The 26208-nt window shown below is 37.2% G+C and overlaps 1 protein-coding gene across 2 annotated transcripts in view; it reads right to left on the reverse strand.

Annotated features, from left to right (window-relative positions):
* The window catches only part of prkd1 (protein kinase D1), a 47939-nt gene that overhangs the window by 15900 nt on the left and 5831 nt on the right, over positions 1–26208 (reverse strand). The window contains exons 2-7 of one of the 2 annotated variants that reach the window (XM_026919986.3): positions 12835–12973; positions 8290–8421; positions 6605–6765; positions 5427–5450; positions 2180–2375; positions 996–1073 (exon numbers count right to left, since the gene is read on the reverse strand). In XM_026919986.3, coding sequence (XP_026775787.1) covers positions 996–1073; positions 2180–2375; positions 5427–5450; positions 6605–6765; positions 8290–8421; positions 12835–12973 — 730 coding nt within the window. Of the gene's footprint in view, positions 1–995; positions 1074–2179; positions 2379–5426; positions 5451–6604; positions 6766–8289; positions 8422–12834; positions 12974–26208 lie in introns of both variants that reach the window. The other variant, XM_026919985.3, reaches the window with a different exon arrangement.

Consider the following 26208-nt stretch of genomic DNA (forward strand, 5'->3'; position numbering starts at 1 on the left):
TGGTTTTTAATTATTAGATTTATTGTGAATATTGTACATTTATTTATTCATCTTCAGTAACAACAACTTTATCCTGGTCATGGATGCAAAACAAGCGAAACTCCACACAGACAGTAACCTGATCCCAGGACTCAATCACGGACCCTTGAGCTGTGAGGTGGCAATTAATGCTACTGGTGTGCCACCATGCTGCACTGATATCATATATCTTATACATCTGTTCTCACTGAAATGTAGCTCATTTTGTAATAATGATGGGAAAACTAGGCAGGCTAACTAGACGGCTACTCTGGCAAGCTAGCTTACTTCTTAGGCTCACTATATAGCTAGCTTGCAAAGACGTAGCTTGGCTATTTTGTTGCTAGCTAGGCCTGCTGTTTAGAAAGGAATCAGAAAAGTAGAATCAGAGTAATAATAACGTTATATTCTGGTTAAAATATACTATAGTTGAATGTGATAATGCCAATAAAAGATATTTGGCTAGACTGGTTTCCAACCTAGCAATTAGCCTAGGTAACTAGCAGTTTTGGTAGATACTAGTTTTGGTAGGAAGTTACAACAAAATGTACAGTGTTCATTTCACCATAAAGCAACAAATAGTGACCTATTCAAAATTTAAAACACAGAACGAATGATTGGTGTGATTTGTGTGCTACATATCTTTTATTTTATGCTTATATATTATTTTCTGCATTTTCAATGTTATGTTTCTATGTTATGTTGCAGATATAAATTTCTTTGCATTTATTTGTAGAGTTTATTGTGACTATTAGAAACTGAAAGTGTATCTGTGCATTGCACACTGTATTTGTGAAAGCCTTTTTTCCTTTACACATATTAGACACATACTCAATGTTTTGAAATGACCAGAATGAATAGAGCAAGGCAGCATTTTAACTGTACAGTAAGATAAATATTGTTGTATTTGGTGTGAAAAAACAGCTATGTTGATTGTGACATTAAGGAACATGTAGAGACTCTAAAGTTATACTTGCCTCCATTCCTTGACACCTCTCCAAGGCAGTTGTTTGGCACTTTAGGTGCACATCGTTTGTGGCAGTTGAATTTGCAATCTGTAACAGTGTGAGGGGGAAAAGGAGATGAGAAAATCATGGCAAAGTGAGAGAGAGAGAGAGCAAGCGAGAGAGAGAGAGCGAGCAAGAGAGAGAGAGAGAGAGAGAGAGAGAGAGAGAGAGAGACCTGGCAGGCTGAGACGAGCGTGTGTTGTGCTACTGGTTGACAGGCTGAGACCTTGCACATTGCCAAAGCACATTAAAGCTGTTTCTATCAGCAAGCTGACAGCACTCTTTACTGCCTGACACCCACTATACCTTTTACTTACATCAAAGCAGCATAGCTACACTGTGGCCCTCATATTAATTGTATATTTCATGTTATATCTATAATTACAATATTTATATTAACTCTATACTGTATATTATTGTATTTAATGGCTAAAGCTATTGCATGAATTTGTGTACACATACATTGCAAATGATTGTAATGCTTCATTACAAGGACAAGTTGTAAATATTGTATTAATTTATTTTCGCAATACACACTGTGTGAATGTGAACTAAAAAATAAATACTCATTTACAATTTACTAATTAATAAATGTGCAAGATGAGCACTGGAGTGTGGTTATTATCCTATGTATGGAGGCATTACTGTAATTATGTGCAATTGTATTGTTTCTATTTAGCATTTCAACCCACCATCAGAAAAAAGTACTAAACTGTGCCATTGCTTGGGGCTGGAGTGGTGCCTGGTCTTTGTACCTTTGATATGAATCTTTAACCTAGAAAAGTGAATGTTGTTTCACTTTAAGGTACACCAGCATTCCAAAGGTTTAACTATTTAGAGTAAATTACTTTACAATTTAAACAAATATTTACACTTACCAAGGAGAAAGATACACACTAAGGGTACCCCAAAAGAGGGTATAGAACACACACTGAGGGTACCACAAAGAGGTTGTGCCTGTATTCTGAGAGTACAGCATGTATACACTCACTGGGGTTTGGCTTGAACGTATATACATTTAACACCAACTACCAAATGCATCTCACCAGCAATGAATCATACTGAGACCTTTGAGGATGCAGACAAAGTGAGCAAACAACAGTTTGATTCCCCAGCATGGCTCAGGTTTACACAAGTCAAGTGTGAGCTCATACCTTTGCACTGTAGGCCCTGGCGGAACAGGCCCTTGAGCAGCTTCTTGCAGTGCTGGCAGACGGTGGGGCGCGTGTAGGAGTGGATGACAAACGTATGAGGCACCTTGACTTTGGACAGCAGGATTTTGTCGAGCTCAATCGGGCGCCCGATGTACGACTGCGAGTTGGAGCGCCCTCTTCCAGGAAACATGTCCTTCTGCTGAGGAGACACAAAATAGATAACGGGCAGAAAATCAGTTCGCAGAAGAAGCAGGCACTGCTGGATCTCACGTAAGCTATGCTCACTTTCGATAGGAGAGATCAGCAAGTATTCTGCCAGGTTAATTCGTTTTGGATTGGAGTGATGATCGCACATGCTTTTTTTTTCATCATGAACACAGCAAAGTTGCCTGTGTGAAATTACACCCAGAGCGTACAGTGAAGACCAGTTTAGCACTCTAGGTGTTCATTTAACACTGGTGAGTTAGCTGTGCACATGCTGTACTTTCTACATAAAAATGCTGCTTTTTCAAATGTTTCATCTCTCTCTCTCACACACACACATACACACACACACACACACAGACCATATTCTAGACAGCTGTCACCTCGAGTCGTGTGCACGAGACTACATTCTTGAAGAAGCAAACACGAATATTTGTCAAGAAAAACAGGTTGAGAGGGACGGGCGGTAAATTTGCATTAAACTCAGAACAACAAGTTTCCAGCACCAAGCTGTTTTTAATGTGCCGCTGATTGGCAGTCGTGCAGATGTCTTACCACCTGTTGAGAATAGGCCTGACATCACGCAGGTGTGCCAAATCAACTGCACACTGCACTAAAGAAAGCAAGCAATCGATATCTTCCTTGTCTTTGTGTTGTATACTTGGCTGGGGGATTTAAGTAGCTTAACGTCATTGAGATGATCTTACAATACGCAATAGACTTACGAACTTTAATATCCCTAAGTTTTAACAGACTTCTTCATACAAACACCTGTGACATACAGGTGATAAAAAGTATTTTAATACTTCTGCATTAAAAACTACTTATACTAATACCGTATGTTAACAGTTAATATTGTCACTGGTGCTATAGGATGAAATCCTTTAAAAAACAATCCAACAATTTCACCATATACACAGTGTTGTGGAGGAGGTGGCTGTTTCATTCTGTTTTTCCTCAGTTTTTTTGGCTGCTGCCAGCATCTCTGCTGATTTGTCTGACAGCTCCAGTTTATTCTGGTACATGGCACACATGCTTGCATATACACAGAACTGTCATGGCTATAAAAGCGAATGACCCATGTAAGATCAACAAAACATATGCAAGCTGCCAAATTTTCTAACACCTAAATGTCAAATTTCCAATCCAAGTTATTTCCTTTGAAATACTCTGTCCAAAGTTGAGTCCCATGACCTGAATCTTTACTCAGATCTCCAGAATAGTGTTGAAAAGGCTAGTAAAATAGAAGATCTTTCCACCAAGACCATGATTCTAGATCAAGGCTTCTTAATAAAAATGTTTTCAGCCGGGGAGTAAAGTCTTGTAGTGCACTCTATCTGTGGTAGAGCTCCTGTGGAAAACATTTGCTTGAAAACAGCTTCACCTCATGGATCACCTGATAAATCTTATCCAGTGTAAAATATATATATACACACACACAGGCAATACACACTTCCAGATTTTAAAATATTAATACGTTTGATATAAACCAAATTTTTAGACAACGTAGCTATCTACGGCTGTCTACTGTACAGTGCCGGGGCAGTGAAGTATTCACCTCCTTTTGAATTTTTCTTTCTTCACATTTTGTAGTTGTACAACCTGGAAATGAACGGGACTTAACTAGGATTATATGTGATGGATTCACACAAAACCATGCATAATACTGAAGTGTTGGAGGAGAGGAATAAATATAGTTTACAAAATTATTTACAAATAAAAAGGCATAAAAGTTGTGATTGCTTAAGTATTCACCCCATTGCTGTAAAATCCCTAATCCAACAGAGATGATCTGGCTAATCAAATAGACTGATTATCTGGAGCAGGTGTGTTGGATCAGGGTTAGAAATAAAGTCTAAATATAGGAAGGCAGATCTCAAGGAACAGGTTAAGTGATCAGTGCTCTAATATGTGATCTGTGAGGTAAATTGGGCACAGTCAGCAGATGTTGCTTTTTTGCAGTCAACAGTTGATTAACAGTTTCCTTTAAACAAACTCAAGTGTGTATCACAGCATTTCTGGTGTCAGGATAAAATGTCTCAACCTTTGGGAAAGAGGGATTTGAAGCCTGCCATATGATGGTTGCAACGAAAAGAAAGAACACCTTTAAGTAAGGAATAATTAGTAATTAGAAATATTAGTAATGATTATTTTCTAATAAAAGTCCATACCGAAGTGTTTTACTCCACTTATATGATGGCAATTTGCCAACTATGACCATTGTTTTTAATTCTTTAATTAATAAAGAATTTAATGTTGTTCAATGACCATGAAGCAATTCAATTCCTGTTATTGCTAACATTATAAAAGATATAAGCAGTCCCTCACCAGCCTCTCTTTTCTTCGCTCTCTTGAAGTTAATAAGATTTGAAAAATGTCCTGAAGATTTTCCCATGTCAGGAAGCCTAAAGGAACAGCTGAACAGTTGAACATCTGATTGTTTTCTGTGAGAAGAGCATTTTTAGAAGGAGTCTCCACTGTCAGCCTTTCTAACAATGTCAACAATTGCACGTTTTGTAATCTGTTTATGCGGAGAATCCCTGTGTAAGTCTTTAATATAGAGACAGTAATGTATTCGAATGTACGCATTAATATAAACCTGTGATATAACCTGTGAGTTGATGTTATAGAAAATTATTCTTTACCTTCTATCCTCCTTCTAACCTTCTTCTCAGATTTGAGAATTCAACAGAGCTGTTGTAGAAATAGCTTTTTAAAAATTGACTTATATTCTTATATAACTTATATTCCCTTGATTAGCCAGTTATCAGTGATTTTTGAGACAGTCATTTCTAAAATATTTCAGAGCCTCAGGAGACATAATTATATCATAGCATATTATATTAATAGATAATATATAATATATAATATATAGTAATATATTAATAGCATATTATATCAACCAATGGGAAATGAAGCCCATCTTCACCCTTATATAAGAAGCAGACATGGAGCACAAGATGTGTGTATGAAAGTATAACCCTTGAAAGTACGAGGCTGTTTTGTTAGATGATATGAGCGAAGGTTTCTTTACAGTACTTACCTCAATACTGGGACTGACAGGAGACTGAATAAACAGACAGAAAAAAACAATACAGAGAACACTGTTATTAAACACCAAACACGAAAAGTACTGTATATCATTATTATACTTCAGCATCATTTTAAGTGATAGACACTTTTTTATTGAAATTCAACCCATGGACTCTTACTCAATTACATATCCATGAGAAATCTCATTCTTTATATCTTGGATTTTCATTTACACTTTCCAAGTTATGCCACAAACCTTCCATTGTTACAATTTTTTGTTATCAATCCAATCAATTGGGTGTATTAACTTTAATTTTTAACTATATTTAAAACATCCGGTCAAATCCATACAAATTTGTACAGATACCAGAACCATTCTTCTTTGCACAAGGTCTGTCAATAGTCTCAAATGCTTTTCATATGTCTTCATATAAACTTATTAAAAAAAAAAAAAAAAAAAGAATCTGAACTCAATTTCAATTGACTTGAATTGGTTCAATTTCAAGTCATTCGAAAATTCTGAATGCTAAAAGTGCTCCATGTTTTTCATACAAATAGGAGTCAGGAAAATAGTTACATGTGAGACCATATTGAAAAAAATTGCTTTAATTTTGAATATTTTTTTAACTCCTGCTCAAATATAATTTTAAATAACACTGTTCACTTTTAATTGAGTGGGATTTGGACAAATACACACACCTTCAATTAAGTATAATATTCTGTACTTTTTCATCCAAGTATTGAATATTCTAACTATTACATATCACTTAATTAAAGGAAAAAAATTCACCAAATGTTTAAACCCTTGCTTTTTAAGTCTAGCATACTAAGAGCTGAATGGAAATTTAACTTAGATATTAAACAGGTTATATGCTTTAATTATAGTAATGAATCAATTCTATATGTTCTTGAATAGAGACACTGTAAATACAAGACAGTAATGCTTCAGATACAGCACATTTTAATTGACATTTAAAAAGGCCCAAACCAGTAACACTATGAGTGTGAAAGTATAGAGGAAAACAGCATTGCAGAATTTCTTCCTTTTCTTCTTCTTACCTCTTGAACTCACCAAGGACGAGGATGAGTCAAATCACTTGTGTTATATCACACACACATATGAAACTGCCACACGCTACACACTATAACAATAAACAGCACTGATATAGACTTTAACGTGAAACTCACTAGTAAAGCTTCATCAGAGGGGCTGGGGGAAGGTTCAGCAGAAACAGAACGAGTGTTGGTCAGGCCGGTGAGGGACACGTTCGACAGACGCCGTTTCCGAATACCACTGCAATTGTTTGGAATCTTGAAAGCGCAACGCTTGTGGTAATTCAGTCCACAACCTTTATCCAAAACACAGTGATAAAAAAGAGAACACACAAATGGTCTGATTGTATTGTTGTACAATTTTGTGAAGCATTACAAAAATGTATTCACATGATTCACTAAAACAGGTTTAAGTCTGCGGTAATGAATAACTAATGCTGTTCATATAAAGAAATAAGACCACACTAAGGTTATTTAAAATTAATCAAAGCTGGTATGACCCAGCTAACATTAGACAAATAGCTCTAGCTCTAGCTCTACTAGCAGTCTTTGATTCACTAATGTTTTGCTTGTAGAAACTGAATCATCTTATACAACTGGTATGACAAAAGAACACAAAATAAGAAGAAAACGCAAGAGAAAGTGCATTACTGCTCGCAAGCAGAAAAAATTGTTCACGTAAGATATATCTATACATATAGACTGATCAGCCATAACATTATAACCACTAATAGGTGAAGTGAATAACATTGATTATCTCGTTACAATCGCACCTGTCAAGGAACTGAGCGACTTTGACAAGGTATTCCCTAATGGCAGTGGCCTCTTTCAGCAGGATAATGCTCCCTGCCACACTGCAAAAATTGTTTAGGAATGGTTTAACGAATATAACAAAGAGTTAAAGGTGTTGTCTTGGCCTCAAAATTCCCCAGATCTCAATCCGATCGAGCATCTGTGGGATGTGCTGGACAAACAAGTCCAATCCATGGAGGCCCCACCTCACAACTTACAGATTTAAAGGATTTGCTGCTAACATCTTGGTGCCAGATACCACAGCACACCTTCAGAGGTCTCGTGGAGTGCATGCCTCAGAGTCAGAGCTGTTTTTGTGGCACAAGGGGCACCAACATAATATTAGGCAGGTAGTTTTAATGTTATGGCTGATCGGCGTAGCTATATGTATATATAGGGCAGGGGTGTCCAAAGCCTGGCCTTAGGGCCAAATGCAGCCCGCAGACAGATGTTAACTGGTCCAGGACTTTTCCCTTAGAATTTATGATAGGTGGTCTACCGGGAAACATGTTGCAATTTTTCCTTTCACCTGACAGTGGCAGCAGTCTGTGTTAACACAGATAGCTAAATTCTAAGAGCCTTTTTTTTCTCTGCCTACATCTGCATACTGAAGGATATTTAATCATGGCTACAGACAAAATATGCAAATTTAACAGCGAGAAGGAAACAAGAAAACTTTTTTTTTACCAAGAGCCATACCAAATGCATGTGCGAGACTACTGCAGAAATTAAGGAATTTAATATCATGAGATATTATGAAACAAATCATGGGCAATGCAAAAAATATTCAGAGGATGCAAGGACAGAGAAACTAAAACAGCTGGAAGCTATCCTAGCAGAAACTTTTTATCAAACTTTTTATCAACCTAAGCATAGAAAACATTTCATGAATTTTTATAGCATTAAAAATGATAGTTTAATTTATGATTGTTAGTTTGTCCAATTACTTTTGGTCTCTTAATTAGGGGGACCACATATAATCTGGCCCCCTTTAAAAAAAGATTGGACACCCCTGATATAGAGGTTACCTTCACACTTGAGTCCCTGCCTGACCAGACCCCATAACATCTCTCCACAGTGATCACAGAAGGCTGGAGCCCGGTACGAGTGGACAAACAGAGTGTGAGGTCTGATCTGGAAGTCCTCTACTGTAGCTGAAGCTATATGTTTGTTTAAAAAGAAAGAAAGAAAGAAAGAAAGAAAGAAAGATTAAAAATATCTTCGTTACATAATGTATGTGCACTAAACAATTTATAGACAAGAACAGAATGAATTAGAAACAACATAAATTTTTACTGAAGAGCATTTAATTGTGGACTTTGAATTGTGGAATTTAAAAATCTTTCGAGAGTCACATGAGAAAAACCTCACTGATTTTCTGTCTGCAATAAACTGCAAAGTCTTCTTCCTCACCCTGCTTGCCTATCACATCATTTGGACTTTGAACTTCATAAGGGAATTCAGCTCTCAAAAATCCCTGCCATTACGAATCAACATGTCATAAGTTTTCGAAAGAAAAAAGGCAAACAAATGGTGCAGAGGGAGATATTTTTATTCGATAGTGTCTCCTCTCCCGGGGGTTCCCTCTGGGGAGGTGCGCCTCCGGAGGTGCAGATGGACGAGAGTCCTGGCCAAAGCCAATGTGTCAGAGGGCGGACTGGCACGGTCCATTCTCGGCAGCCTGGCCCTCTTCTCCTCACATGAGCAGAGCGTGTGTCTGTCAGGGTTAATGGGCTGGAGATTAGTGGCTCCCCAAGAGGGGCTGATGGTCAGTAGCAAATTAATTAAGGGTTTGATTTAGGCCATCTGAATGCTGCGAAGGATCGCAGAGGAGCCAATTCAAAGCTCCATGGCCCTGACTTCTCTAATGAAAATTATTCAGGCATCTTTTTAATAATATACTGCTGAATTTCAGACGGACATTTTGTCTCTTTTGAGTTTCTTTATTCTTAGAAATAGACCTGTACGCAACTTAGAATTCAATCACTACCCTTTATTAGCCAAGTACAAGGTGATTCATGAATTTCTACTGGGGAAGTTGTTAATTCTAGTAATACAAAGGATAAAAATATTGTGATCTTAGTATTGTAAGGTTCTATCTACCATACATTTTCATCCAGATAGAACCATATTATATTAAAGCCACATATAAAATATCCATGTACAATAACCAAGTAAAGATATGTGTGATGTATGCATGATGTTTATAATCCACCAATCCACCTAAACAAACCCAGGCATTATTTATATTTGCAAATTATGCAATGAAAGAGCGTTTTGGGAGAGACGGGTGGAGTGTTTTGATTGGCTCTTGTTGGCTGCATGTCGGTGGACCAATAGCAGCTGAGTGGCAAACTCAGCGGGAGGACTGCTTGCTGGAGCACGTGCCCTTAGCCTCCTCTCCAACATGGCTTCCCTGCAGCCTGCTCAAGTAGAATACATTCTGATTAGCCATTCTCTGGCTAAATTGCCTCAATTCATTCAAATTATTGTTTTGCCTTTTGTTTAAAGGCCAAGATATGTTTGCAAGTTTGAAATACCTGTAAACTGTCATTAAATGCTTCAGGGAAATGAGGGTGGCACGGAAAATCCACCCTGTGCTGCTGAGTTAAAGTAAGTAAAAGACTTGTGCATGTGTGTCTGTGTGTGTCACCATGTACATAGCTTTTTTTTTCTTCATATTTTTGGGGAAAAGAATAATATATACTAGTCTTTTAGAGTATTTTACATAAATATAAAATAAAGAAAAAGTTGCAATATTATTTCTTGGTCTAATTTAGGATGCCTGAGGAGACATTCAGCTCCCTCTGTGTGCTAATGGTGCAGTGAATCAACTACAATTATGCTTTTCACTCCTTTACAAGGTTTCAATGTCATACCCAGCCTTTGCTTTCTTTCTGTAGCATTTACTGCAATTATGTCAGTCTAGATGTACAGTATGAGTTCATGTTGTTGACATGACATGTTGAGTTGAAATTGTGTATTGTTATCTCTGTGCTTTCTTTTGGATGTCGAGTTCACAAAGTTTATCACAATAAATTATATTTGAGACTATTTGTTATTCAAGAGCTGATATTTTCATTGCATGCTGCCATGCAGTGTTATCATGTGCAAGGAGCAGATGTGTATTGACAAACTCACTAAGCAAAAAGCCCTTTCAGTCAATCTGTGATTAAGAGAACAAGCTATGATTTAAAATGTTTTCTTTTAAACTGCTGTTTCTATCTCTTTCAATAAAGGAATGTAAAACAAAAACCCACATAATTTCTGCTTGCAACATTGTAAAATTAAATCATAATGAACAATTATGTTTAAATATAATATTTGTTGAAATTGTACTTTTATTATTCTTAGGTTTCATTCAATAAAAAGGCTAGTAATTTGGTAAAAATAAATAAATAAATAAATAATAAAAACAAAAAATAAAAAAATAAATTAAAAAAAAACAGAGGTATGGGGAAAATTATTATTTGTATATCCAACAATGAGAGAAAAATATTGTTTGATATGTTTTGAAAGGAAACTCAAGTCCTCACAGATTAACACACATTATTACAATTAGTGATGCACTGACAATGAAATTCAAAAAGGCAAAAAAAAAAAAAAGTGCCAGATTTTTTTTTCCTTTAACTGTGCCATTGCAGGAAGTTAGCTGTTAAGCATAATTGGTACAGATTAATAATGCCACAAAATGTGATGTAGCAATGTATGTATTAAACCTACTGTGTAGACATGTCAGCCATTAATTCTCATTATGACTGAAGTGTTATAATCTGACACATTCATTCGTCTTCAGCTTTATCCTGGTAACAGTTTTAATCTGGTAAAGTAAATCCAGAGCCTATACCAGGCACACTGGGAGCAATGCTCATCCACACCTAACAACAATTTAGAGTATCCAATCCACCTACTCACAGGTTTTTTTTATGAGAAGGGGAAGAAACCAGAGAACCCAGAGGAAAACATGCGAAACTACACAGACAATAGCCTGACCTCAGGACTGAAGCCTGGACATGGGGCTGTGATCCATTTAGATACATTGCCGTATTTAATCTTAAAACCTGCAACTACAATACTTAGTCAAACTGCCAATATTTGGTCACAATGTACAGTATTGTTACTGTTTAAAAAAGGGTAAATTGTAAATCCATTAACAATAATACAAAGCAAAACGACAGTGGGGTGAAAAAACATTGTGTCTTTGCAGTCTCTGGATGGAGGACCATCAGAACACTGTATTCTTCTCATATGACGATAGAATGGCTAACTTCGGCATTTAAATGGAGTGAGGTGCTTCCCAAAATCAAACTCCAAATATCTGGTGATGAATTCCATTCATATAAGAAGCATGTGCAGCTTTCATACTGCTAAGTTAAAGCTTTTTAACATGTGACATGAAAAAACATGTTACATTTGACACATGGCAATTATAGAAGTCAAGGTGAATACATTTGTGATCATTGGGGCTTCATCAGTTTTCACTGATGAAATGTATTCAGGATTATTACATTATTATTCCAAGATTATTCCAAGATTAATATTATTACTAGATTACGCTCCAGTCACATAGAATTACTACTAGTTTTATATTAGGAACTGGCTGTGATTTAACTGCTAGATAAAGATAATAATAAATTTTTAAATAAAAGGTCGATAAAGTAAAAAGCTTGGGTGCAGCTTTCTAGAATTTTGAGTTTAACAGAATCCAACTTTTGTACTGCTTGTTAGAGAAATTATACCCTCTGAGGAAGTGTGAAGAGACAATCATTATAAATGATTCTGGCTGACTTAGCTCTCTCAAGAAGGAGTCCTAATTAATAACCGCTGATGTAACGTTCCAGAGGCATATTATGTTATTTTACAGCAAGATTACCTGCTCAGTGCACTGTTGAAGAGTGTCACTCGACAATCCCAGAGGCTTGTCTTTGACATTGTGCGCATCTGGGCATGTTATTCACCTGATTTTCTTCCCTAACCATCAAACACACACAGACACACAAACACTACAACAGACTGGGGGAAGGGGTGAGGTGTCAGTCCTTCTTTATCTCCTCACACCAGACTCTACTCAATTGCCTGTCATAGCTCAGAGGAGAGGAGGAGTAGGTAAAGAGAGAAAAAAGGCCTTCCAAGCATTTGTAGAAACACTTTAGCAGTGTCAAACGTGATACCTCCACCGCTTCCCCCTCCTGGGTGACACAGCTCCGGCTTCGCACTGCATGCAGCAGCCAAACTTGGATGGGCGTCAAGTTTCTCACACGCCAAAAAAGAGGGGGTGACAAAAATAGCTAAATGAGTCTAGTGTTGTCGCGTGGAACCTCAGTGACTGACGACTTGCGAAAATGGTCACAGTATATTCTATGATTTTTTTGGTCCATGTGTTTATAAGCGACTCCAATACTGTTAGATGGACAACTGTCAAATTTCAACAGCAGTGCTAAAAAGGGGTAAAACAAAGTCTCCATTATCGCCTTCAGCATTCAGTTCAGTTCTTATGGGCAACTCATGGGAACATGTTAAAATGTCTACAGCCTCAATGGCGTTAAGAAGAAACTCAGAAAACTGAATCTTACCTGAGAGCACTACCTCCACCAGATCTCCCTCCATGATGTCAGCTGCACACTTGACCAGCTGCAAGATGTTCTCTGAGGTTGGGTCATGACGAAAAAGTAGGATCTTGTCATATATCCCATAGAAGCCACACTCTGGGAACTGCAAGTCAAATTAGGTTAATTAATCAGGTGTTCCTTGTGTTTTTCCCATACCTTTTACTGTTCTCTGTGCCTCATTAATCTACTTTAAAAGACACACTTTCATATCATATTCTCTCTATGTTACACCAACAATTGTTTCAGTTATATTAGGTAACTCAGTCATGAACCCAGCTTTTCTAGCACGTCCTCCAATAATAGTGTCAGAACTAGAGTAAGGCTTATATTCGGTACACTGGTACACAGAAATCCATTTCACACCAAAGACAGATGATGTTTTACAGTTTGTTCTGTTACTAGCTATCATAACATATGAAGAAGCAGCTGATGTTTGATATTCATGCATGCAGTTTTTTTCTCTCAGGAGCTTCAGCTAAAATGAGTAACTATACTGTACACAACTATACTGTAAACTATTGATTTCTCCATCAAAACAGTGCAACAAACCTCATCACACACAAAACACATAGCCCCACCTTCACCTTCTTTATTTATTTCTGTTTTTTGCACATTTCCTAAACAGTTTTACGAACAACAGTCTCGCAATCAATTCAATGTCAAAGAAGAGAGCAACATATTGACTGACCCGTGTAGGCTGCTGGGGAAACGACCTGCTAGCCTCGTTCTCTATTGATCACTGCTGGGCTGAGTTACAGCCGCGCGGCATGGAGTGCCTGTTCAAAGCTGCACTATTCACAAAGGAAACTCATACTGGGCCAATTATTGTCTCTATTTACATACTAAAAACCAAGGAAACTCGTATTTGCACAATAATTACTCTGCAGGACATTTATGCAGCACGTGCCAATGAATATTTTGACTCTTCAGTTATCAAAATACTGCAAACACATAAGACAAAAACATGTAATGTATCAGCTGTATATGTCATTTTCTACTCAAGGTGGATGAATGGAGGTTGTACAATGAATACAAAACCTGCTATCCAAAATAATCTTTGATCTATATGATGTCACTTGTTATGATTCTCACGTATGATGGCGTGTGATATTATAATGGTTAGTCTGTTACAGTCTAACTATATATAAGTCAGAAACATCTTATGATTCATCACATTTGAACACAGTTGAGACATTTAGGCAGATTAGTTTTTTTTTTTTCTAGAGCATTGCTTTAAAGTTATAAATTATAAATAATCTGTAATTATTTAGTAATAATCTTATTTAGTTAAATCTTATAATTATTTTGCAATAAAAAGGAATAATCTGTTACTTTTGTTCTTTTAGCAACACACAGTTAAGAGTTGCATTTTAATTTAAATGGTCTCAGTTTTATTTTCATTTGAATAATCTTTGATCAACAACATTGACCTATGAAAATGGAAATGAAAAGGAGACACATTTCAGGGATATTACAGTTCTTAAGAATGCAGTGTAGGGCCCTGTGTGTATACAGCAATACAGTATCTCTAGTGCCGAAGCTGTGGCTGACTGCAGTAAGGTATACAACACATAGAGTCAAGGCAAGAAAACAGCTCCAGTCAATACAAACACAGATCCTATTCTATTGCTAGTGATGTGTTATGGGTGATCTATTAACGCTGTTTTATATGATTAAATCCAGACTGCAGATCAGTGAGGGCATGTGTGGGTTTGTATTTTTTCATTTTGCTCATTCTAATGAGTTTGGTACAATAAAGACACAGTGAGGCGAGTGAACATTCTGAGGTCGCCATGACAGCAGCCTCACTGTAGCAGTATGGGTTGTCATGGCAGCAGAAGCCCAAGGCTCTTTCCTGATTGAGCACTATTCATTTATTGGAGACAAATGGATGTGCATGTACCGAGCCATCAAAGCCAGAGCGACACCCACTGATCCTCATCATTAACCCCTTGGGAGATGCCTGGCTCTAAGCTCGGGAATCTTCTATAACTCCATGTTATGGCCTCTTAGGGTGCTTCACAGTGTTGCCTTGAATGCTGCATCTTCAGGGCTGTTATTTTCAACACTCTTTCTCCCTTTCATTTTCTTCTGCTGTTTTTGTGGATGACAGACTAGCACTGTATGCGAGGGACATCAATTTGGACGTTGTCTTCCCTTTAAACACCGGGTTGTTGAGGCTGGCTGTCAAGGTGGAGCAAGGCTGAAAGAGACAGGTGTGCCAATGCAGAGGAGGGCCAGAGAGACAGGCAGATATAGACAGAGAGAAAGAGAGTGAGAGCAAGCACACTCTGAAAGCTGTTGGGAACAGTGAATCATCCGTTCTGCATTAACTGCCGAGCCTCTCTCACCCACCCCGCACTTTCTCCATGTGCAGACTTCCATCCCCAACAACATTCTCTCAATATATCTCAATGCCCATTTTAGACACCCATTTTTCATGTTCTTGAGATCAGCCTGCTTGGATCCACACCTAGGTCATCATGTGGTAAGTGGTAGTCCAGTTCTCATGAAAAGTAAATACATGAATCAAGAAATAACTTCAGAAACAACCAACAAAGCAAGCTATTTCTTAAGCTAGCTTGCCCACCAAAATACCACTTCATAAGGGGTAGTAAACATTAAGACAGTATACATTTCCCTTACTAATGGTAAATTTTTAATTTGTTTCTAGTTCCTGCATGATAGTTCTCAAGAGATTACCTACAATGCTATTAGCTTTAGTTACAAAAATATAAATGACATTTCTTTTAATGTTATGATGTCCTCTGTGTTATATGTTTGGTGAATCAATAGCCAACATTTTTTATGTGATTGAACATATACACTTGCAAATTCTGCTTAGGGATTTTTGGTTGTACAGGAGTGGTTTAAAATAATTTATACACATAATCACTTTCAAACCTAAAAGAGCTGGGTCACTGTCCTAAGTCTTGAGATTTCATTACAAAAATAAGGGAAAAAAAGTATAAGCTCAGGATTATGAATTGCTCAGATAGCCTTTGGAACTGCCCCGCATGTCTTCTATGAAAAGCCGTTATGCAACATACACACAGTATACAGTATATATAAATAGTACTGTGCAAAAGCCTTAGGTACATGCAAAGAAATACTCTTTGCATGAAACACTCTTCAGTATTTCTTTTATACGTACTGTGTATGGTTATGCATGTGACAAATAAAATTTGAATTTGAATTTAGAATGCTGTAGTGCAAAGATGCCTTCAAAATAATGAAAAAAAAAACTTAAAAAACAGTAATAAATGAAACAAAGTCAATATTTGTGACGTCCATTTGCTTTAAAAAAAAATAGTAGTCTCAGGTACAATTTGTGCAGTTTTATAAAGAAATTAGCTGTGAGTTTTACTGAGCATCTTGCAGAACCAGCCACAGTTCTTCTGAAGACTTTGACTGTCACATTTGCTTCTTCATTATGTTTTTTATGTCTGAAAAGTGTCTCTTATGTAATATGCTGCTTTCTTTACTGACATACAAACATTTTCCTTTAACATTTAGTTTTGTGCTGGAAAACTAATGTTTGGAAATCTAAAATGTTTTTGTTCTGTGAAGTAAGATTAGTCTGTTTGTGTGCATGTTTTTTGCGTTGTGGTTTATATGAGAGGAAACAAAACTGTGGCATACAGAATCTGTCAACCTTGACCAGTCAGCAAATTTAGGTTGATTAATCGTGTCACTTAACTGTCTAAAATGATTTTATTATTCATTCTTGAAAAATTTAAAAGTTCAAATCCATCTTTTCTAACACCAGCTAGTTAGGCCTAGCTGGCACAAGCTAGCTAAATAGTTAAGAACAGCCACCAAATCAGGACATAGTTTTCAAAGAACTTCAAAGACAACCCCAAGACACTCCTCACACTTGAATGCTGATATGTGATATGTTTTTTAATACATAGCTGATATAGTTGGTAATTAGTTCAGCCAGCTAATTCTTGCCTTTTCATTTCAAGGGTAACAAGACCTATTTAGCTAGTTAGCTAACTTTCTTGCTTGGCTAGCAGGGAAAATTATATAACGCTGATAACCAGACAATCTCATATGGAATTACAAAATGACAAAATTATTTAAAAAAATTAAGATTACTAATTTTTAAATAAAGAAATAAAAGCACTTTTCCACTAAAAGCATTCTTTTTGTTCAGAATGGTCATTTTTGCTCTAAGCATAAAAATTTCTTAAGTATCTGATTACAGTAGACCTTCTGAGTTTGTGCAACATTATTATATTCATCAACTGAACAAACAGTTTAAAGTTGACTCAATTTTAGCTACATCTGTTCAACGTATATCTCATATCTACACCAAGGAGAGTTCTGAGGTTATTATCTGTTAGGCCAACTTTACTTTATTAGTCAACACAACAGTGCAGGCTGTTCAGCAAAGTAAGATTTAGTCAGTAGCCGAATGTATCAGTAAAAAGTTGTGTAAAGAAAGAAGTGCTATTGTAATCAGATAATTAAGGTTTTTTTACACTGTCTGAGTAACATAATAAAATTAACAAGATAATCTTTAACAGAGCCTATACTGATTTTAGTATTTTGTCTACATTTGGCTTATACACTGAGTGATCTGGGAAAGAAGTCTGTGGCTTGTCACACTGTCATGTATTACCTGCAGATGAATAAAAGATGAAGCACTTCCCAAGCTGACATTACCCAGACACAGGCTGTGGGCCAAAACAGACCTACATTTTTCATTTCCTCTTGAACAGGTCATTAAATGGTCATGATAATTTTACAAGAGTAGAGAACAGTCATCTTTTAACAAGTGTTATGAGTTAATTATGTAATCCCTATTAAAAAACTACAAGCCAGTTGTTGACTATTGTAACACATAAACTTGTTTATTAAGTTTAATAGTAATATCCATTCCCTGTCTGTCAAACATTGATTGATAATTTGCATAACTCTGCCAAGGCAAACTGATTTTACAGACAGATGGGGAAGAAAAGACTGTGGTCACTGTTAGAAGCTTAGCGCTATGTCCACTGACAGGATGTGCAGAGCCTTCACCAGCACAGCCGTGTTTTCTTCAGGTGCTAAGACACTTAGACCTACAGGAAATGTTGTCCAGCTCTGCACTGATCTGATACACACTGATCTGATGCACATGGCTCTGGAATGACAGAGGTGTGAAATCCGGGTGCTGAGCAGTGGCGCTTTAATTAGATAAAGTAAGGCTATGTTCAAAGCACAGAGCTGAAGGTAGCAAGCTTACAGAACTTGGTCTAATGAAGTGTCCAAGGTAAGGATGCAGTGATACAATGCTTTACAGTAGAGCTACAACAATTTTTTATAATCGAAAAATCTGTCAACTATTTTGTAAGTCAACTAATCTAGTGATTATTCCCTGTTCCAATAATCATAACCAATTTGGTTGCAACAGTTAGGAAATTAGATCATTTAAAATAATGACACAAATTGTGTCTATCTTTATCTAAACTCTACTACATCAGTAGCCTTCATACAATGTCTCATCACTAATCTGAAGAAGCTAAAATTAAACACGTTTGTATTAATAAAATTATTATGTTTCGCACATTTTATTACTTTGAACCTACAATCATAAAAATGTCAAGTCCTTTCCATGAAACATTGTGTAATATGATGCAGAGTCAACTTCAACTGGTATAATCTATTTCCGAGCTGGAGCTTCTGGTGTTTTCATTTTATATGTTCATGCATCATTAATGTGCTGCCATGAAAGATGTCTCTGCTTTGTAAAGTGCACTGAATCAGGCTTGTACTGTGTTGAGGGACAAACTCCCACAGTTTCAACATTTTAGGCCTTGCTTTCTTTGACTGCTCTCTCATTCTCACCAGCACTCGAAGTTCTGGATGTGTGATGTGTGATTTGCTCTGTGGTGTTTGAAAAGAAAAAAGCAAAAAAGAAGAAGGAGAAAAGGAAATAAAAAGCACATGACACATTTAATCACACCATTCCCTCCTTTCTGCTGTTTTTTTCCAAAAATGAGATAGCACGGCTTGCCCTCTTGTTTTCTATCGGTCACGCTTTCAAGGATCAGGTTAATGTTCACCTGGATTAACCTTTTTCTCGGCTTTCTGTCTAATCGCTCCAGGCTTGGTATAACTGTGCGAGCAGGGCATATGTTGCAAGTTCAGTTCATTAAATAGAAAAAAATCTTAGCAGTGTTTAAATGACATTTTTCCAAGACCAACTCAAAACAGTCTCATTCATCAGCACTTGATGGTAAGAAACAACATGAGCAGTGCTCCAGTGGCTTAAGCAGTGTATTACGTTTTATCACAAAATAGTAAAATAGAGGCCTAAGAGCTCTTGTTAGTTAAGTAAACGATATGACCATTATAAAAGCACAATGCCCAACACTGCTAACAAGAAAATCTTAGCAGACAGAGAGGAAAAACATTTTACAACAAAAAAAAAACCTTGCAAACATCAGCAGACAGGACGGCTCCATGCTAACAGCATGAATGATCAAATATATTGGTTGAATTGATATTTAACTGTAACTTGCAACCAGCAAAGGGTACAAGCTTACTTATATATTGCAAAATGAACATAAGTGAATGTCCAGTCTGCGGTACATTTGGGGGAAAAAAATCAAACAAAACAACTTGTCTGTCCAAATAGGATTTATTATGGAACAGCCTGTCTGTCACCATAGAAATGCTTTTTTTTTTTTTGGAAACAAAAAAGCACCTTTTTGTATACAGTGAAATACTTTCAATTTCTCCCACTCAGCTTCAACCAGACTTTTTTAATTGCGTGTAGACTAACTGATCATCTGGCCACTCTGTTTTCCTTTCTAGTGATTCAAAATCAGGTGATCACAGGCAGTCCTAATGGCATGTGATTTTGGAGAGAATGCAGGAGTAACATTAGTTAGCTAGCTCTAACTAGCTATTTTTCATATTCATAAGCAACAATAAAAAAAAGTGAGGCAAAAGTTCAGTGTGATTGCTATTTAATAATGAGCAATTCCTCCATTTTTTTAATCACCCAAACATAGTCCCACCCACTTATTTCTACTGGCTCACAAAAATGAGGCTCATGAATTCACAGGTCCATGATCACCTGGACAAAGTTGCTGCAAAGCAAAAGTAACAGCTATCAGAAGCAATCGCATGCCTCGCCTCTTTTCACCTTCAGTGAATTAGCTTTTCTGCCTGGCAAATGTTATTTGTGATTGGTCTGATGGCTGCTTTTTGTGAGAAATCAGAAATGTGTAGTTTTCAGGTGTCAGGTGTTTTCAGTTTTTCATCATAGCAAGGGGGCAAAAATCATAAATGCTACCTACATGCTGAGAACTCTGTAAAAATCCATATGAATTCATTTTCACAGCTGACATAGAGGATTTTGTCTATTCTAATCACTGCCGCCCTCATTTACATGACAGTACCACCACTGTCATTAGTATCAGAACATATCTAATAAGAAGTCATCTGAAAATTTACATGTACTCAAATCTACTGTAAGTATAAATCTAAGTATTTTAGAGTTAACCCCTTAAACTCCAATGACCACTCTTCACTCTTGTACTTATACTATTAGTTTCCACTGTGGTTACTGAATAATTCATAGTATTTAGTAAATAGCATGTGTAAAGACAATATGTTAAAAATAACTGAATAATAAGTCAGTAATTCAAGTGCTTCAAAGGCCCATTGTTTTTACACAATCTTCAGTATAGCTGTAATCACATAGATCATTGTTCATTTTAGTTCAGGCATGGTTGTTATTCAGATTCTTCGAGTTTTACAGCAATTAAACATCTGGTTGGGATGCTAATATGTCACAGCTGGATGAATGAATGAATGAATGAATGAAATATGAATTAAATATGGATGAATGGCTGCTTACTAATCTAATCATATCCAGATGATTACAGAAAATGCAGTCTATGCTAAACTGAATGCTTTATTAAGGCATCAGAAGGGTAGCATTAGTTAGGCTCATATTGGTACATTGCAATTTACACAAAAACATATAGACATTTACATCAGCTATATATCCATCTGTGGTCCCTCGTCCATATTTAGCCCAGTCTATAAATAACTGGAGGGTATCATGATTTTTTCAGGTTATTTTACATATGCAGATATATTTCATGTCAAATGGAGAAATGATTATGAGGACTATATTACTGAAAAATATAGAGATGACATTTAGGTGACCATATTTAGGTGATTGGAAAATCTGTCAATCTACATAAAATCTGTTACGCTTAGTTTAGTACTTGGTTGAAATTCACAGACTGCCTAAATCTAAACACCTTCGTATCAAGCATCTGCCTTGGATCATGAACAGTTCTTTTTCCACACTTCCTTTATTTTATCCATCTGGTACAGGTTACCCTTCACTTCACTAATCCATGACAAGCCCTCTGAAGTCATGCTGTCATCACAGCTGTCCAAGAAGTAACTGAATAACCAACTGTCCAATTACTTTAGGTCTAAAATGGAGGGAATATTGAAAATGATTCCTATGTGGTTCAAGCTCATAGTCATTGTTTTAAATTCCATGTGCTGGAGTACAGACCAAAAAAAAGGACAAAAAAAGCCATTGTGGAGTTTTAGCTTTAGCCGATTTTACTTCTGTTTCTGAAGTTTGAGTATATGAACATACCATATAGCAGAGGTTCTGTATTAAATAACAATAATTAGTTGGCCATTGTTTATCTCTTTAAGGTTAGCTACACTCTCTACCTGTACAGAGAACAAAGACAGAAACAGTCTGCCTTTTCTCTCAGAGAGACTAACACACCAGGCCATATCCCCATACTGATCAAGCCATGGAACACACACAAACCATCAACCAATCAGAACCATGGCTTGCCATGTTGAGTCTGCAGGCTAGCGGGTGCTAGCTGTGCTGTGACAACCACTGGTCAATACTGTTGGAGCATTGTGCTTTTGTTTTTCTCCCTCCCTCTGTGCCTACAAGGCCAAAAAAGCCTAAACGTTTTGCCAATGGCAGGCATGGGGCCACATTCAAGGCCTAACAGAAAGGACAAACAGATTCTCTCCAAGCTCTGCTAATGCTCAAGCCATTTGATGTTCAAGAACTATGGCTGTATTCTTACAAATAAAAGCTGTTGTGATTTATCACTGCTCATTAATCGTGTTTTACATTTATTGTTGGGACATGCCTTTGGCCAAAGCGAGTTAGATCTGACAGAGCCAACAGTTTCCAGCAACCTTCAAAAGACAGGAGTGAGACAGCATACAAACACAAGATCATAAGCCTTAGACTAATTTGCAAGAGTGCCAAGTAATACATGCAACCGAGCACCAAGGGTCTTCAATCAACTGATAACAATAGAGTAACAGAGTACACACCTAGCAACAGAGTACACACCTAGCCGCACACACACACACAGACACACACATTGGTATATATATATATATATATATATATATATATATATATATATATATACATGTTCACACAAAGATAGATGAGTTCAAGTAATGCATCAAGATCAGTAATCTTGTTTTAGCCATCTTTGTAAGTTTGGCTAAATACAATTTCCTACATTCACAGGTTTGGCATACAAACTGAGGTGTAACTAACTTAAATAATACCAGTACATCTACACAAACCATCTTCACATGATCACTTTTCTTGGGTCTTTCATGTCTACAGGTGCCAATTCTGAACTCCACAGAAAGACATTGCTTGCATACATTAGCATGTCGTTAATACTGAGGGGGACAAGCTGGATTTAAGGCAAGAAGACACACTGTATCTAATTAAAGCACTCTTTTAGGCCTGCTAAGATTCTCATTGTCACCTTAATAGCTGTATGTTCACACGTTATTAGTGAGTGTTTTGCAGCTCTCCTCCTCAGCGCCAGCATGCCCACTAACTAACCCTTGGCATAGCGAGCTCGCGCTCAAGCACCACACAGGTTCTACTGGGCTTTGAGGTGCTATGGCAGATCATTAAAATTACATGACGGGCTTAGCAGGTGGTATGCCTCTAAACTGACAGTAATTCTGATATTTCATGATGAGCTTTATTGAACTCCCCTGCGCAGTATGTGGTGTAACAATCATTAAACAAAATAAATGACAAATTTAGCTGCTAAGGCATGGAAGAAAAGTTGTCCAACTTTATACCATATCAGTGACTACACAAAGGCAGACAAATATTATCTGCACAATTGTTCTTAAATAAGTAGAATCCACATTGATGCTCTATCGCACTTGGATGATTGACAGGCATTCATTGTCACCTCAGAAACTTGAATTACAATTTTTGCACAGAGACACAGTATACTTGTTTGATTTGTTTCATGCAACTGGCTGATCTATTTTCAATGAGTGCCTTTTGTGAGATAAAAACTCGGCAAGGATATGCTGGAGCGCTGCGTCTTAGTTTGTGAAGTCTCAGCACGTTTCTTGTGAAGAGATAATTGTGTTTTGCAGGTCTTGCCTAAACAACCATGGAAATGAGGTAACCTTTCAGTGAAGCACATTAACACCGAGAGAAACCGCTGCATATTTTTGGCCATTTCAGCTACTGCAATATGCAATGTTTACTTTATTACCAAAAGCAATTAAAAAGATTCCTTTTGTTGGCCCTCCCTGCTTCTCTCAGTGTAAAACAAGAAAAGTCCTTGTTGCAGCGCTGTTGAGTTGGCAAAGACAAATGATGCTCAGATGCTCTCTTTGATGAGTAACAGCCCTCTCAAATATCCTGCATTATACGTGCCATATAAAAGACCGTAACAGACCATGCTCAACCATTTTATGAGCCCAGAGAGAGCTTTTGTGATAATCTCACATATCTTTGGGAACTTTGGGGGGATCAGAAGAGCTAAGGAAGGAATCATGACCCTCCAAGATGTCTGTGCATGTGTAAATACACACACAAAGCATACAAACACACAGTATCACATCTATCAATGCTAATGAAGACAGCTCTTTCAGTGATCTCCAAAACAGCTGCTCCACAATGGCCCCTGTACAGTACTCATCTCCTGCCGGTGTGTGTGTGTGTGTGTGTGTGTATGTGAGTGCATGACCTCGCCGCACATGGCTCTCGTCACCATAATGGCACTCAGATGAGTACTTCACAGGCAATCATAATCAGTTGCCAAGCAACTAGAGGGACCACTCTCCTGCTCACGCAAAAAGACCAATGTTGCTAAGATGACCATATAAGCTAATATCACCAATTCACAGCTACTATCTCTGGTGACGTGAATATATAATTTGCTCTAATACCTACGTCTTTCAAAGACGACAGCATGAAATGCAGCCCATTCAGGTTTTGCACAATGCTTAATGGTAGAATATGACTCTCCTTTATGGGAATGAATGAAAAGGCTCTGTCAGCACTGAACCATTGTCATTAAAGCTTGGGCTTCAGAGATAACATGGTTTAAACTCATGCAGGTACAGATAGCAGCGCTGAAAAAAGTGGTGAGTTACTAAATTATGGAAAATGGGCCAGTTTTTTAGTACTGTTACTAGTTAACCTGCTGTTGAAGTAACTGAACCCCTGTATCCATGGAACAATATGTTGCATCGTTACTTGAAGGCAGTGTTTGGCATAATGTTACTGTTAAAATGACATTTTGGCAATGACAGATTTATATTCCACGATGGTATGTTTCCCTATAAACATCAAGCGAATGCAGTCTGTACTTGTGACAGGTGGACCTAAAACCCTGGCAACTCAGTGTATGTGTTAAAATTTCCTATTCATTATAATGAATTTTGAAGCATTTGGTGTGCATGTCCAGAATTTCTTTTCCTTACATTACACTGCTTTAGTACCTGTCCAGTGGTGCTTAATGTAGTACTGAGATCAAAGTACTGGTGTGCATATCAATACGCCAGGAGCACACGGTGACACCAAAAAACCTAAACCAAACTAAACGAAAGGAGCCATCAACTGCTCTGCTCCTCCACCAGCTGTGTCTATGGACTGAGCAATAGGAATGGTTAGCGCTTAGCATGACGAGTGCAGCTACCCCACTGATTAATAAGAACGCATGCACAAGTGGTAATGCAAAAAGGTGCAAACTTGAAACAAAGGCGCCATCACTTTAATTAAACCTGATAATCCTGAGCACTAATGGATTCACAGTCTATTAGGCATCCCCTTGATAGCACTAAGGACTTTTGGCAGTGTGAGAAAGAAGATGGTTGAGGGCGGTTTCATTTATGGAGCCTCCACAGAGAAGGTCAAATCAAGATCTTGAAGCTTGAAATTGAATGGCATACTTATGGAATAGACTGCAATGGAATCTGATTTTGGTTCTGGGGAACTATTCACTACAATTCTTCACTGCCTCTTATGCCTCTAAATACCAAAGGTTATCCCAGCTTAACTGTGCTCAGAGACACTGGAGCTAGCATCATGCTGACTGGTTTATGAACTAAAGTATTTAATCTCTAATGAGTCTTGGGATACAGTTAACAGGAGCTATGACAATTGTTGCTAATTTGAGAAAATAAAACATATCTTGTGTCTCTTGGACAGACAGCTATCTTGGAAAAAAGAAATTTCATGGAATTCCTGTGTGTCTTACATATTTCCGATAATCCAGTTTAATCTAGCGTCTGAAAAAACATCCTGACTGTCTCTCACTGACGCTGGTGGGACATGACTGGATCACTGATGTTTAAAGGTGAATGTTTCGCATATTTTGATCATTTTAGTATTCAGATAGTATAGTAACTGTGATTGTGGAGCTCTGTACAAATCTGTACAAACTCTCAAAACTTTCAAATCTGCTGCCAATTAACCCTTTATTCAGTTTTTCATTTTAAATTACAATCCCCTCTGAAAGTATTGGAATGGCAAGGCAATTTTGTTTGTACTATACACTGAGGACATTTGGGTTTGAGATCAAAGGATAAATATGAAACAATAGATCAGAAGTTCAGCTTTCATTTACATCTATTTACATATTAGATCTAGATGTGTTGAACAACTTAGAATATGGTACCTGTTGTTTTGAATCCACCCAGTTTTCAAGTGATCACAAAGATTGAAACATGTGACTGATAGGTGTTTCTTGTTGCCCAGGTGTGCCCTGTTAGATTGACTGTTTAAACGATTAATAGCTTTGAATGTCTACTTTTGGTTTGAGCTCTGGGATTCACCTGTGAAGACTGCATTTGTTGTTAAAAAAAAAAAGATAAAAAGGGTGAAGGTATCACAATCCACCATTAGAAGAAGATTTCGAGAAAAGAAATCGGCCATACCACAAGATGCAAACCACTCATCAGCAGTAAGAATCCGAAGGCCAGATTGGAATTCACAAAGTAATACAGAGATGAGCCAAGTTCTGGAACCAAGATCAACCTCTACCAAAGTGATGG

This window comes from Pangasianodon hypophthalmus, chromosome 10 (assembly GCF_027358585.1).
Source record: "Pangasianodon hypophthalmus isolate fPanHyp1 chromosome 10, fPanHyp1.pri, whole genome shotgun sequence".
Lineage (NCBI taxonomy): Eukaryota > Metazoa > Chordata > Actinopteri > Siluriformes > Pangasiidae > Pangasianodon > Pangasianodon hypophthalmus.